Source organism: Notothenia rossii, assembly GCF_949606895.1.
Source record: "Notothenia rossii genome assembly, chromosome: 2".
Lineage (NCBI taxonomy): Eukaryota > Metazoa > Chordata > Actinopteri > Perciformes > Nototheniidae > Notothenia > Notothenia rossii.
Genome location: NC_136904.1, coordinates 94,620,490 through 94,635,567, shown reverse-complemented (window position 1 = coordinate 94,635,567; position 15,078 = coordinate 94,620,490). Strand labels below are relative to the sequence as shown.

General features: G+C 43.3%; 1 protein-coding gene across 1 annotated transcript; it reads left to right on the top strand.

Moving 5' to 3' along the window:
• Positions 1-12,576: 12,576 nt before the first annotated feature.
• Positions 12,577-13,497, top strand: LOC307025618 (olfactory receptor 11A1-like; the record flags this gene model as incomplete). Its single annotated transcript, XM_079660429.1, has 1 exon — positions 12,577-13,497. The coding sequence occupies one exon, from the start codon at positions 12,577-12,579 to the stop codon at positions 13,495-13,497; it is 921 nt and encodes a 306-aa protein (XP_079516555.1).
• Between the last annotated feature and the right edge of the window lie 1,581 nt (positions 13,498-15,078).

Genomic DNA, 15,078 nt, shown 5'->3' with positions numbered 1-15,078 from the left:
CGGAGAAGATCACTGCTGCTCTAAACAAAGTCAAAAATCCTACATCCAAACGGAATAAATATAATTAATTATTATTAATACGTTAAGTCTTGTTCATTGTTTTTCACTTTTATTAAATGTTTGATATTTCCGGCACAGACCCTTTCATACCGGCAATGCGCGTTAGAAACAACAGAAAGTGCGACAGTTTAAAGAGCCTGTGACAGCATCCCAACAGCTGTTGTGCAAAGAGACAGTGGGCTACTAGTCATCTCGAACCGTCAGTTTAAAAAAGAAGGTGCGATACCGTTCCGATAAATATAAATAATTTCGAACATTTTGGGGAAATTCCTTCGACTTATCTTGAGGTTTTGGGGGAAGCCGGAAGTGACGTCAATGCGGGAACGCTTCACTGTGCGGCGAGAGAGCCAAACACGGACAAAGTGTGTTGTCATGCGTAGAAATGGTGAATTACTGAGTTTAGGCACGTTAATAACGTTTTAATGAAGTTGACTACAGTATATTCATATTTGGCAGTGCTTTCATGTCAATTCGGCGAACATAAACATAAATGATCGTGGTGAAGATGATGATTAAATTAGGATTAAAAATCGGTAGTGAGAGCTGCTGAATTTCCTCCCGTCGGATGTGATATAAAAACAAATCGATTATTTTTGTAGTTTTAAACTCACATGGATGAAACTACATTTATTAGTGCTTTCATGTCAATTCGGCGAACATATGATACATTAAATGATCGTGAGGATGATGATCTAAAAATTGTTTGTTTGAGCCGGCCTGCATTTCCTGATGAGAAAACAAACCGATGCTTTTTGTAGTTGTAGTACACCAACATGGATTAAATGTGTGTTTTTTTTACCACAATGTGGGGAAACTAATGGATAAAATGCTCGGGTTATTATTATTATTATTATTATTCCCACTCCGATCGGGACACTAGGTCCACCGTTCCCCCGCAGCGAGGCTCCCCCCGTTGACAGTTTACGTGGGCTGGGCTGGGTGCAGTGGCGGACTGCCATCTTGTCTGTCAAAATGCATCTTACGTTTCTAACTTGCAATATCATTATTTCCGCTCTCTTCACTCCAGAAGAGCGATCTCCCTGTGTCTCTCTGTGTGCGGGGGGCGGGGCCTAACATACATGCTGCAGCGAACACAAACCTACAGACTGGGGGTTGGGAGATCACAGGAGGGGGGGGAGCTGTGGAATGTGATCCCCCTTGGGAGACTTACTCCACACATTCCGATGGCCAATTAGCTTTAAACAAAGAGTTTGCAACATGGGGGGTGGGGGCTTCTCAAAAGAGAAAATGCAGATATAATTCACTCTCTCGACTCGCTGGTATCGCCACTTCCATTCACATTTTTCATCATTGTCCCACAATGCTTATTATGAAGTTAATATCCATATATGTTATACTATACTACATACCTGCCTAGTCTACCGCTTTTGACATGTTTCCACCGCCTACCGACTTAGCTGGCTTTCCCTACCGATTTTCAATCTTCCCAAACTATAACAAATAAAAATGACTCTCCATAGACACTGGACTCCACTTTTGGTGGACACCGTTTGCAGCGTGATCGCATCATACAAACAGTCCTCTGTGTTTCTGAAAGAGAAACAACGTGCAGACCGGGGGTAACGCTGCCTTTGAGTCCTGCAGGATTTCCCCGTTAATATCAGTGTCTGGAAAACACATGTTGGCGACTGAAAGACATCCAGTGTTTGGTCTTTTCCGGAAGCATCCTACAGTGTCTCAACTGAAAGAGGACCACAAACACACACAAAATATGATACCATTTTGAGATTTGGCGATATTTATCTCCCATTCTTTCACTTTTTCTGACATTTTCAACACCAAACATGTCGTTAATGTGTTTAGTGAACTACAGCAATCTGAAAGCCTGTACATTATTTATATCACAGTCAAAGGTCCGTGCAAACCTTTGACTCTAATATGTCAACAACATGAAACAAGAATATGAACCTGGCTTTATCCAATGTTCACACAAGAGTTCTACATCCTGACACATCCTTCATCTACACTGTCTCAACTGAAAGAGGAAACACATTAAAAATATGATAAAATGTGGAGAGTTTGGGATTTTTATCTCCCATTCTTTTACTTTTCGGGCATTTTACAGACCAGACATGTCGTTGATGTCACTATTTACCAAACTACCACTTTTTCTGAAAAATGCATAAAATGATGCAATATATGTTAAATACATGGTTTATACATGTGATTACTGGGGTTCCATTTCTTCTGATTACCTAATTTGGGCGTGCACATTTGCCACGCGCAAACCTACCTCTTTTGGATTTGGAAAGGTTGGCATGTATGCTATACTTGCACTGCTTACCGTTTTCATACTTTATATATCTTAGCATATTCATACACACTGTTCATACTGCTCTCAGGCTGCTGTGTGTATCTAGTGTATTCATACACACTGTTCATACTGCTCACAGGCTGCTGTGTGTATCTAGTGTATTCACACACACTGTTCATACTGCTCTCAGGCTGCTGTGTGTATCTAGTGTATTCATACACACTGTTCATACTGCTCTCAGGCTGCTGTGTATATCTAGTGTATTCATACACACTGTTAATACTGCTCTCAGGCTGCTGTGTGTATCTAGTGTATTCATACACACTGTTCATACTGCTCTCAGGCTGCTGTGTGTATCTAGTGTATTCATACACACTGTTCATACTGCTCTCAGGCTGCTGTGTATATCTAGTGTATTCATACACACTGTTCATACTGCTCACAGGCTGCTGTGTGTATCTAGTGTATTCATACACACTGTTCATACTGCTCACAGGCTGCTGTGTGTATCTAGTGTATTCATACACACTGTTCATACTGCTCTCAGGCTGCTGTGTGTATCTAGTGTATTCATACACACTGTTCATACTGCTCACAGGCTGCTGTGTGTATCTAGTGTATTCATACACACTGTTCATACTGCTCTCAGGCTGCTGTGTGTATCTAGTGTATTCATACACACTGTTCATACTGCTCTCAGGCTGCTGTGTGTATCTAGTGTATTCATACACACTGTTCATACTGCTCTCAGGCTGCTGTGTGTATCTAGTGTATTCATACACACTGTTCATACTGCTCTCAGGCTGCTGTGTGTATCTAGTGTATTCATACACACTGTTCATACTGCTCTCAGGCTGCTGTGTATATCTAGTGTATTCATACACACTGTTCATACTGCTCACAGGCTGCTGTGTGTATCTAGTGTATTCATACACACTGTTCATACTGCTCTCAGGCTGCTGTGTGTATCTAGTGTATTCATACACACTGTTCATACTGCTCACAGGCTGCTGTGTATATCTAGTGTATTCATACACACTGTTCATACTGCTCTCAGGCTGCTGTGTATATCTAGTGTATTCATACACACTGTTCATACTGCTCACAGGCTGCTGTGTATATCTAGTGTATTCACACACACTGTTCATACTGCTCTCAGGCTGCTGTGTGTATCTAGTGTATTCATACACACTGTTCATACTGCTCTCAGGCTGCTGTGTGTATCTAGTGTATTCATACACACTGTTCATACTGCTCTCAGGCTGCTGTGTGTATCTAGTGTATTCATACACACTGTTCATACTGCTCACAGGCTGCTGTGTGTATCTAGTGTATTCATACACACTGTTCATACTGCTCTCAGGCTGCTGTGTATATCTAGTGTATTCATACACACTGTTCATACTGCTCTCAGGCTGCTGTGTGTATCTAGTGTATTCATACACACTGTTCATACTGCTCACAGGCTGCTGTGTGTATCTAGTGTATTCATACACACTGTTCATACTGCTCACAGGCTGCTGTGTGTATCTAGTGTATTCATACACACTGTTCATACTGCTCTCAGGCTGCTGTGTGCATCTAGTGTATTCATACACACTGTTCATACTGCTCTCAGGCTGCTGTGTGTATCTAGTGTATTCATACACACTGTTCATACTGCTCACAGGCTGCTGTGTGTATCTAGTGTATTCATACACACTGTTCATACTGCTCACAGGCTGCTGTGTGTATCTAGTGTATTCATACACACTGTTCATACTGCTCTCAGGCTGCTGTGTGTATCTAGTGTATTCATACACACTGTTCATACTGCTCTCAGGCTGCTGTGTGTATCTAGTGTATTCATACACACTGTTCATACTGCTCACAGGCTGCTGTGTGTATCTAGTGTATTCATACACACTGTTCATACTGCTCACAGGCTGCTGTGTGTATCTAGTGTATTCATACACACTGTTCATACTGCTCACAGGCTGCTGTGTGTATCTAGTGTATTCATACACACTGTTCATACTGCTCACAGGCTGCTGTGTATATCTAGTGTATTCATACACACTGTTCATACTGCTCTCAGGCTGCTGTGTGTATCTAGTGTATTCATACACACTGTTCATACTGCTCTCAGGCTGCTGTGTATATCTAGTGTATTCATACCCCTCACTGTTTATTCATAATTCAATTAATTATATATTTTATTCTGTAGATTGTGTACATTACTTTTCCCTTTACTGTTTGTTGCACCGTTAGAAGCTAAACTGCATTTCGTTGTCTCAGTACCTGTAATCTGTGCAATAACAATAAAGCAGGCATCTTTATTGTGGCCTCAACAATCAAGTTCTAAGTAGTGCAATATGAAATAAAAACAACTACACTCTTTTGGCAGTGTTGTGGTGCCGAGAGACGGGAGTCGGAGGCGGGGTATCAAAGGTACAAGCTATACTTTTATTTAGCATCTGAAAACCATTGTAAACAACTTCATGCCCGGGAAGCGAAGACCGGCGGAAACAGGAAGTCCGGTTCACTAAAATGTCCGTGCAGAACAATACCCCAACCCATAGATCCGTGGGTGAATAATGTCAATCACCACAGTGTACACATTAACAACAACTACACTATTTTGGCAGTGTAACAATTAAACAAGAACTACACTCTTTTGGCAGTAACAATTAGATAAATAATAAATGGTCAGACTGACACTGAAGACAAACAAACTATTTTCAGCAATCAATCTGTTTAGTTGATTCTGGGTGACATGTGGCCATATTAAAAAAATCGTTTTTTGGCTGTTTAGATGGTGTTGCTCCATCTGGGTCACTGCCGGTGGTTGAGACGGTGAGGTCTTTGGCGACTCCAGGATATCGGCATTGCTGTTATTTGATGTTGACAATGCTTTCTGTCCTGCACACAGTTTACATTTGACCGTAATATTTTGTGCTTCCTTTATCCCCACAAATTGAAAATAGAGGTTATATCTCCAAGTTGTAAATGCGCTGCTGCTCTCGCTGATACTTGCATCTGCCATAGTGTGTTTGTGCTGGTGATGGGCGTTGCCGTGTATGTGTGTGTGTTAGCCTTAGCAAGTGTTTGTGTGTCTGTGTATTTTCCCCATAAGGCAAGACCCGCCCAACTCTGTCTCTGATTGGCTTACCCTGAAATGTTACCCCGCGTTAACCAATCATCACTCCTCTCTGGTCACTTTCACTTTTCCATGGTACTGTGAGAGGACATCGCTGTATTCAACTGTAAATTACATCCGCAGGGAGATTCGGTTCAGTTGGATCACATAATGTAACGCAGTAACACACCCATTTAAATCACAGTAACTATAACGGCGTTACTGAATGGGAATAGTTAACTAGTAACGTTATTAGTTACCGCAAAAAGTAGTTGTGTGCGTTAGTTTGTAACGCGTTAGTCCCAACACTGGTAAACACACACCTGATCACCTGAGAGCTGCCGTTTCATTCAGACTGTTGAAAAAAAAACAACGGTCTGATTTTAACAACTCAATGTGTGATTGTTATAGCAGTAATATTAGACACTAATAATACAGTAAACTATTAACACTGTACATATTATTGTTTGCCCGTGGGATTAGGATTATCGAAAGTGTGAGCCGTGCTGCATTTTCCTCCGGTCGGATGTGATATAAAAAGAAAGCGATTATTTTTGTTGTTGTAAACTCACGTGGATTAAACTACATGTATTAGTGCATTCATTTCAATTCGCAAACATATGATACATTAAATGATCGTGAGGATGATGATTGAAAATCGTTTGTTTGAGCCGGTCTGCATTTCCTGATCTAAAAACATAGCGATGGTTTTGTACTTACGCCAACGTGAATTAAACAACATTATTTTGTTAAATAAAAACATGGTGATGTTTTGTAAATGATTACATGTCTCTTATTTAGCACAGAATATGTATCTCCGTGACATATGGATCTTAACAAATATCCACTATATCAGACACCTGTAGATCTATCAGCTGTTTATTTCACATGAGTTCCAGTGTGGCAGCTTTTCACGGCTCCCCCTGGTGGATCCATGATCCATTGCAGCTGGTTTCATTAAAATTACATGTATTTATCAAGGGGGCGAATCAAGTCCTGCGGGGGGTTTTCCTTTTCAGCAGGGGCCCACCCCGTGCAGATCACGGACCCGCACGGCTAGGCGTCTGAAATGAAGCGCTACATCTGTACATCATCCATGTGCAGGATTACAAGACTGCCAACACATTTGGCGAAGCACAGCTGGTGCTTAAAGTAAAGGAGTTTAGCTGGGTCATGCAGTGGATGGGGATAAAAGAGGGCTTGTCGGGTCCTCAGAATGAATTCGTCCTTTTCACAACGGGGCATTACGTCTCCAAGAACCTGAACGCTCACTTGAAGAGGGCTTGGGCTGATGCTAGAAACAGCCGTCACCTTCACAATCCTGCGCACTGCCCTGGCTGTCAAGCATCACCAAGATCCAGAAAGCAGGTCGATTCTCGCCAGGTTTATGTGTCACGACGTAAGCACTGCAGACCGGTTCTACGCAAATACGCCTGGAATAAAGGAGGGGTTGAAGATCCGCTCCATGTTCAGGGCGGCAGCAGCTGCAGCAGCATCATCAGAAGGAGGTCTACCGCCGTCAGATACCTCCGCAGAGGGCTCAGGGGCGGAGAGCAGCGATACCTCTTCTTCAGGGCCGGTTGATACTCCTGATGAGGGGGCAGGGGCCGTGGACTCAACCTGTTTTCCCCGGTGCACCGTACAAGTTAGACGGCTAATATGGCCCCCAGGCCCCCGCTAATCATGTTTTTATTATGTATATTGTTATATTATTATTATTGTATATATGTATACTGTGTATACTGTTTTTGTAAAAATCATGTGATTATTAAATAAATAATAAAACATGAATATAACCTTGAAGGTTCCCAGGGGCAGATACAGTGCCAGGTGTCAGACTATTTAAACAATGTTTACCCAGGATTCAGACACCTTCCCTGGCTTGTAAAATGTGGTGATGCGCCCTGGAGGTATCAGACTATTTTAAACAACTTTTACCCGCCTTTCAAACACTTGTTCCCGGGTTTTAGCCTGTCATTTTGAACGATATCATTTAACATGGACCCTCTTCTGAAAATGGAAATATTCTGTGCATTTCCAGGAGAGGTTCAATGTTAAATGATATCGTGCAAAATGACAGGCTACAACTCTCTTCCAGATGTTTTCCCGACCATTTAAAAATTATTTCTGGCTTGTAAAGTGCAGTGATAAGCCCTGATAGTATCAGACTATTTAAAGGGTTACCAGGAGCATGAGAATATCCTCCACAGAAGGGGTGGTGGTGCCGTGAATAAGGCCGAATATGGATGCCGATGGGCGGACGGTAAAGCACCGCAAAATCCACCCCCCTTTTAGGGTTACCAGGGGCATGAGGTTCTGTAGGGTGTGATCATAACCTGAGTCCCAATTTCAGGGACACATGCTGGAGGTCTCTAGTCCGTCCTTCGGGGCTCTGTGAGCCGGCAAAGAGAGGGGATTTACCCGTCGTCTCTCCTGGAAGTGTGAAATTACCAGAGTCCCCATTTCAGGGACACATGCTGGAGGTCTTTAGTCCATCCTTTGGGGGTCTTGGAGGGGTCACAGAGAGGTGATTTCCCCGGTCTCTGTCCTGGATGTGTGAAATAACCTGAGTCCCCATTTCAGGGACACATGCTGGAGTTCTCTCTCCCGAGAGTGGATGTCCATTGCCTCTAAATAGGGTTAGGGACACATGATGCTGGAGGTCTTTAGTCCGTTGTTTGGGGGTCTTGGAGCAGCCAAAGAGAGGTGCTTTTCCCGTTATCTTTGCTGGAGGATGGATATAACCTAAGTGCCCATGTTAGGGAGACATACTGGAGAGCCTTAGTCCGTCCTTTGTTGCACTATTCCCCGCATTTTAAACACTGTTCCTGCCTTGTCTACTACTTTCTTTGTTCATGTCCAATTGATGTACTTTAATTTGTATGTACATGTCTCTGTATTGTACACTACTGTCCAATACAGAGATATATACCATGCACTTATTCTGACAAGTGAAACAGAGTTCCTCCCTTGTAAAGTGCTTTATTGTAGCCTGTCTGCTTCATGTCCAATTGATGCACTTTATATCGTATGGTATATGTCTCTGTATTGTACACTACCGTCCAATACAGAGACATATACAATGCACTTATTCCGACGTTTGAAACACTGTTCCTGGCTTGACAAGTGATGTGATGCGCCCTGGAAGTATCAGACTATTTAAACAATGTTTACCCAGGATTCAAGCACCTTTCCTGGCTGGTCGTGTGCTGTGATGCACCCTGGAAGTATCAGACTATGTAATACACCTATAGAAAACCGCAGTGTCCTAAAACCCGGAAGTAAACTCCTTCCGGTTCCTTCGTCAAAATACCAATGCAATTTCTCCATAGGATTTTGGAAAATAGCTCGAAATAAGGTCTGTGGTTGACATTTAAGAGACGGATCACGTTTTGTTCAGCCGGATAATATCCATATGTCTACCCTACTTTTATAATTTTCTAATCATAAATCTAGTCGCCAGAAGCAAAATGCTGACGTTATGCTATAAACGAACTACAGCAGGGTCGCTGTAGACGTTTGAAACACTGTTCCTGGCTTGTCAAGTGATATGATGCGCCCTGGAAGTATTAGACTATTTAAACAATATTTACCCAGGATTCAAGTACCTTTCCTGGCTTGTCTGACTGATTAACATTGAACCTCTCCTGGAAATGTACAAATTCTGTACATTTCCAGGAGAGTTTTAATGTAAAAAAAAACACAAAACAGAATACAGCACCACATTTTCTGAGCCAGGAAAATGGTTTAAGAGGCCGGGAAAAGTGTTTTTTAAACGTCTGGGCGAGTGTTTTAGCATGTCCATTAGTAGGATATTGATAATATTAAACCTCTTCTGGAAATGTACAGATTTTATACATTTCCAGGAGAGTTTCAATGTTGAAAAAACTCCTCCAAATGGACATGCTAATACACTCGTATTACTATGCCGCCATCTGGTGGATATTTAATTAATTACATGAAGAATCCCAAAACATTTAATGTTTTCAATCTCAGAGAGGAAAGCTCGCCTGTCAAGTGCTGTGAGATGCGCCCTGGAAGTATCAGACTATTTAATACACCTATTCCAAGGTTTGAAACACTTTTGATGGCTTGTCAAGTGATGTGATGCGCCCTGGAAGTATCAGACTATTGAAACAATGTTTACCCATGATTCAAACACTGATCCTGCCTTTTCAAGTGCTGTGATGCAGCCTGTTCTCTGGGTACAGCCTGGTGAAATTAGCTGAGGCTGCCTGATGGAACACTTTTCTCCAATTTATAACAAGTTTCCACGACATTTTAAAGCACTTTTACCCAGGTTTCAAGCTCCTTTCCTGGCTTGTAAAGTGCTGTGATGCGCCCTGGAAGTGTCAGACTATTCGGTCTATCCATTTGGGGGACCGCAACACTAAAAGTCCACAGAATGGGGGTCCATGGTTTGTACTGTCCCTAATACGAGGCAGAGCTGGTGTATGACGGGGGATCAACACCAATATCGGATGAGATCCGCCCAGAAATGCTGAAGGCTCTGGGTGTTGAGGGACTGTCATGGTTGACACGTCTCATCAACGTTGCGTGGAAGTCGGAAACAGTACCGAAGGAGTGGCAGACCGGGGTGGTGGTTCCCCTTTTCAAAAAGGGGGATCACAGGGTGTGTGCCAATTACAGAGGCATCACACTACTCAGCCTCCCCGGGAAAGTTTACTCTAAGGTACTCGAAAGGAGGGTCAGGCCGATTGTCGAACCTCAGATTGAGGAGGAACAATGCGGATTCCGTCCTGGTCGTGGAACGACGGATCAGCTTTTTACTCTCGCAAGGATCCTGGAGGGGGCCTGGGAGTACGCTCATCCAGTCTACATGTGTGTTGTAGATTTGGAGAAGGAGTATGACCGGGTTCCCAGGGAGTCACTGTGGGAGGTGCTGCGAGAATATGGGGTGAGGGGGTCTCTACTCAGGGCCATCCAATCTCTGTACTCCCAAAGCGAGAGCTGTGTCCGGGTCCTCGGCAGTAAGTCGGACCCATTTCCGGTGAGGGTTGGCCTCCGCCAGGGCTGCGCTTTGTCACCAATCCTGTTTGTAATATACATGGATCGGATTTCGAGGCCTAGTCGTGGGGGAGGGGGTCTGCAGTTCGGTGGACTAAGGATTGCACCACTGCTTTTTGCAGATGATGTGGTTCTAATTATCTGTTTGATCAGTCTGCGACCTTCAGCACTCACTGGATCGGTTCGCAACCGAGTGTGAAGCGGCTGGGATGAGGATCAGCACCTCCAAATCTGAGGCCATGGTTCTCAGCAGGAAACCGATGGAGTGTCCACTCCAAGTAGGGAATGAGTCCTTACCCCAAGTGAAGGAGTTCAAGTATCTCGGGGTCTTGTTCTCGAGCGAGGGAACAATGGAGCGTGAGATGGGTCGGAGAATCGGAGCAGCGGGAGCGGTACTGCGGTCTCTTTACCGCACCGTTGTGACGAAAAGGGAGCTGAGCCAGAAGGCAGAGCTCTCTGTCTACCGGGCCATTTTCGTTCCTACCCTCACCTATGGTCATGAAGGATGGGTCATGACCGAAAGAACGAGATCGCGGGTACAAGCGGCCGAGATGGGTTTTCTCCGCAGGGTGGCTGGTGTCTCCCTTAGGGATAAGGTGAGAAGTTCAGTCATCCGGGAGGGACTCGGAGTTGAGCCGCTCCTCCTTCGCGTCGAAAGGAGCCAGTTGAGGTGGTTCTGGCACCTAGTTAGGATGCCACCTGGGCACCTCCCTAGGGAGGTGTTCCAGGCACGTCCAGCTGGGAAGAGACCAAGGGGTAGACCTACAACCAGGAGGAGGGATTATATCTCTTCTCTGGCCTGGGAGCGCCTTGGGATCCCCCAGTCAGAGCTGGTTGATGTGGCCAGGGAAATAAACGTTTGGGGCTCTCTGCTGGAACTAAGCCGGAGACGTCACGAGTTGACTGATTGGCTCTGAAGCAGGAAGAGCTGTAGGCCTTGTTGTTGTTGCCTGTGTGCTGCTGAAGGCTTTATCGAGATGAAACAGTCTTGCCTTGTTGTCGTTTCGATGGACATGAATGCCATGTTCTTTCAGGAAATGTTGAAGTTGGATGACTTTCCACTTCCTGATTTCGAGCTCCGTTTCAGAATGCAGATTCGTCCGAGAGGCGCGTCGAGTTTGCCGAGGTGAATGAGGCAGGCTGCCGGAGGTGGGAGGATTGGTGCTGGCTATGCCTGTTGTGGGCCCGATCTTTGGCGGAGGAGACGAGGGCTGGGATATATCTAGAGTTGGAGATATTTTGTTGTGGAAGCCTGAGGGGAAGTGACGGCTGGTGTGTGGGATACTGACTTCTGAGAGCGAGCGGCTCTGTTCGGATGCTTGGCTGTGAGCTGACTGCTGTGCCGTAGATGGCCGGTTTCGAAAGGATCGGTGCATGGATCTTCGTCTGACTCCGGCAGGTAGACCGGCAACTCTGGACCCATGATGAGTTTAAAGCTTTAGTCGTAGCGTTTAGAGAATGTTGAACCGTGACGACACGAGGCGGGAATCGCGGGCTGCCTCTCTGTCTCTGAGAGAATAGAGACAGGCGATGGCCGGATGTAAATGATTAAACATAACTTTCCTTCTCCATATTCGCTATCTAGTTTTGTTTACACTCCATCTCCGTCTAACTCTCTCTCATTCAAACGTCAATCATTAAATCTGGTGCTCCTGCTGCCCCCTATCTGTTGAAGAGCTGCTCCTATCTGTTGTATTGAAGAGCTGCTCCTATCTGTTTTATTGAAGAGCTGCTCCTATCTGTTGTATGGAAGAGGTACGGACTGCGCATGCACCACTTGCTTTTAGCATTTTATTCTTCCATACCTGCATTTGTTTTGCCACACGCAAAAAACAACCCCCCCCCCTACTGTTGGTGTCCACATGCCTCTAGAGTTTCATTCATTGGTTTACAAGTTGGTCAGATCTTTGAGAAAAGTTTTAGTGAGATCTGTTGAGGGTGAAGAATCTGATAAAGAAGAATCCACAGAGCGGAGCTGTTCACTTTCTGAGGTGCAGGTTACTTTACGTGTAACATTTCAAACAGGTTGTATGTTTTCATATCTTAATTCATGTATACTGTTAACATAATCTGCCTTGTTTTATACAAACTATTAATGGCTGGTGAATATAATGTGACATATATAACTCTTGATGGGCATGTGGAACTGCAGAGATATAGATATCTGTATTTTGTGATCATGTTTACTGCATATGTTCTGATCATCTGCAGTAATTCCACTATTGTGTGCATCATTGTTTTACACAGAAACCTCCATGAGCCTATGTACATGTTCATTGCAGCTTTGTTGATTAACTCTGTTCTGTTCAGCTCTGCTATCTATCCAAAGCTTCTGATTGACTTTTTATCAGAGAAACAGATCATATCTCATTCAGCCTGTCTGTTTCAGTGGTTTATTTTCTACTGTCTAGGCTGTTCAGAATTCTTCCTGTTGGTAGCCATGGCCTATGATAGATATGTGTCTATATGTAAACCTCTGCAATATCAAAATATCATGGGAAAAACAACTGTTAAAATGTTCCTGATCCTAGCTTGGCTTCTGCCTGCTTGTCAGTCTTCAGTACCTATTATAGTGAGTGCTAACAAAAAGCTCTGTCACTTTAATTTGAAAGGAATAATTTGCAACAGCACGGTTCAAAAACTGTATTGTGTGACTTCAAGACTGCTGAATATATACGGCTTGGCTGCTCTCGTAAATGCATTAATTTGTCCCGTGCTCTTCATTCTTTTCACATACATCAGGATAGTCATAGTTTGCTATAGAAGCAGTCAGGAGGTCAGGAGGAAAGCTGCACAGACCTGTTTACCCCATCTGCTGGTTCTCATTAACTTTTCTTGTTTGGGTGCTTATGATGTACTTTTACCTCAACTTGGAACTGATTTTCCTAAAACTGTACGTTTAATAATGTCTTTACAAATATTGTTGTTTCATCCTCTCTTTAATCCCATCATATATGGTCTGAAAATGAAGGAAATTAATAAACAGCTGAAGAGATTGTTCTGCAAACATGTCTAATGCGTCACAACTGATAACGGAGTTCACTGATGCTGTTGGGTCGTAATAATGCAGGGATGTGATTTATTTGATCAGTGCACGTTAGTTAATGTGAGGATTTGTTTCAGTAATGCAGAGGCACTCTTTAGAGCAAACTTAACTTCATCAAGGTAATAACAGATAACGGAGACATTTTTAAGTTTTTCAAAACTCCTGATGAGGTCAACACTCCAGCTGCTGTAACTAAATCATGCTTTTCTGCTTCTGTCCTCACTCACAACATAGCACAGCTTATTTATTCTTTTGTTCACTTTGCAGAAATGGAACCCTGTTTTTTCATATTTTAAATCTTATATTCTGCCTTTAATGTCACATAATAAATGTCACTTCTTAAAAGCAAGACGGTGTGCTTTAAACTTTAATGAAGTGCCCTGACAGACAAAGCGGATTCAAATGGTTTCTAAATAAATCAATAAACAACAAAGATCATAGTGTTGTGGCCGTCAAATGACTGTTGTTTGCATGTGATTTCTATCATGCTCACATTAAGTATGGTTCACAATCTGCAGTTATTTAAAGAGGATGATCATACTCATCGGCCTCAAGGTTTCAATCCACATTTGAAAAATGTCTCTCATTTCTATATTTGTTGTATTTTATCCGTATGTTAAAAAAAGAAAAAAGTCTGGAACACTTAATTTCCAGCATTCATTTGTATGCATCAATGTATGGTAGAAAAGTCTTGCCAAATTGAAATGTAAAACAAAAAATGTGGGCAAAAGTTGATAGTTACAACGATAACAATATAACAGAAATGTGGTTAGGCTCTCATTTGTCCTCTTATGCTATCCAGCTATATTCATTTCAAACATTTGACTGCTTGTGCATGTACGCATAGCTTGGTCCGCTTTTGGTAGTTTCTCCTATAATCTCTTGCAGGTAATGGGGGGATTCCTTTGCAAGGTGTAATTATCAACACCGCTCTCTTGTGTTCACTGTTTAGTATTGACACTGGACACCAGGCCTGGAGAAATTCCCTCTCCCACTGCTTTAACGCGCAGTATGGTCACCGGCATGGTGTCACTTTGTGTGGAAAGCAGGTGGGGACACTTATTTTCAGATTAAAAACAACTAGTGTATTGCGTGCTTATGGTGCATAGGCTTACTATTTGTTAGCAACACCATTCTGAAGCCTGAATACCTGTCTTCCCTCTTTAATGTTGCAAACCCGACTCAACTGTTTGTTATATACAAAGAGAGAACATGTGCGACTTGGACAAGAAGAAACTGTGTCAAGAGTTTGTTAAAGTTTCTGATCAGCACATCATGTTTTGGGGTCATTTTGGAATAAGTAGGCTGAGGGGCAATTCTCTTGAGCTTGCATTAATCTTTTGATGACTAGTGCAGTGCCTGTGCTCTACTGCTGCAAAGCTGAAGCAATTTTAGCTTTTTCTGTTTTCTATATCTCTGCAGATTACACCACGTTGGTCCCCAGAAATACAGCGACAGTGAGCAAATGGACGTTCGCTCCAGATTGTACATGTTCTCGTGTGCAAATGAACCACTGCTGTCTTCTCCAGTGTTCTATGTCAGTTCATGGCA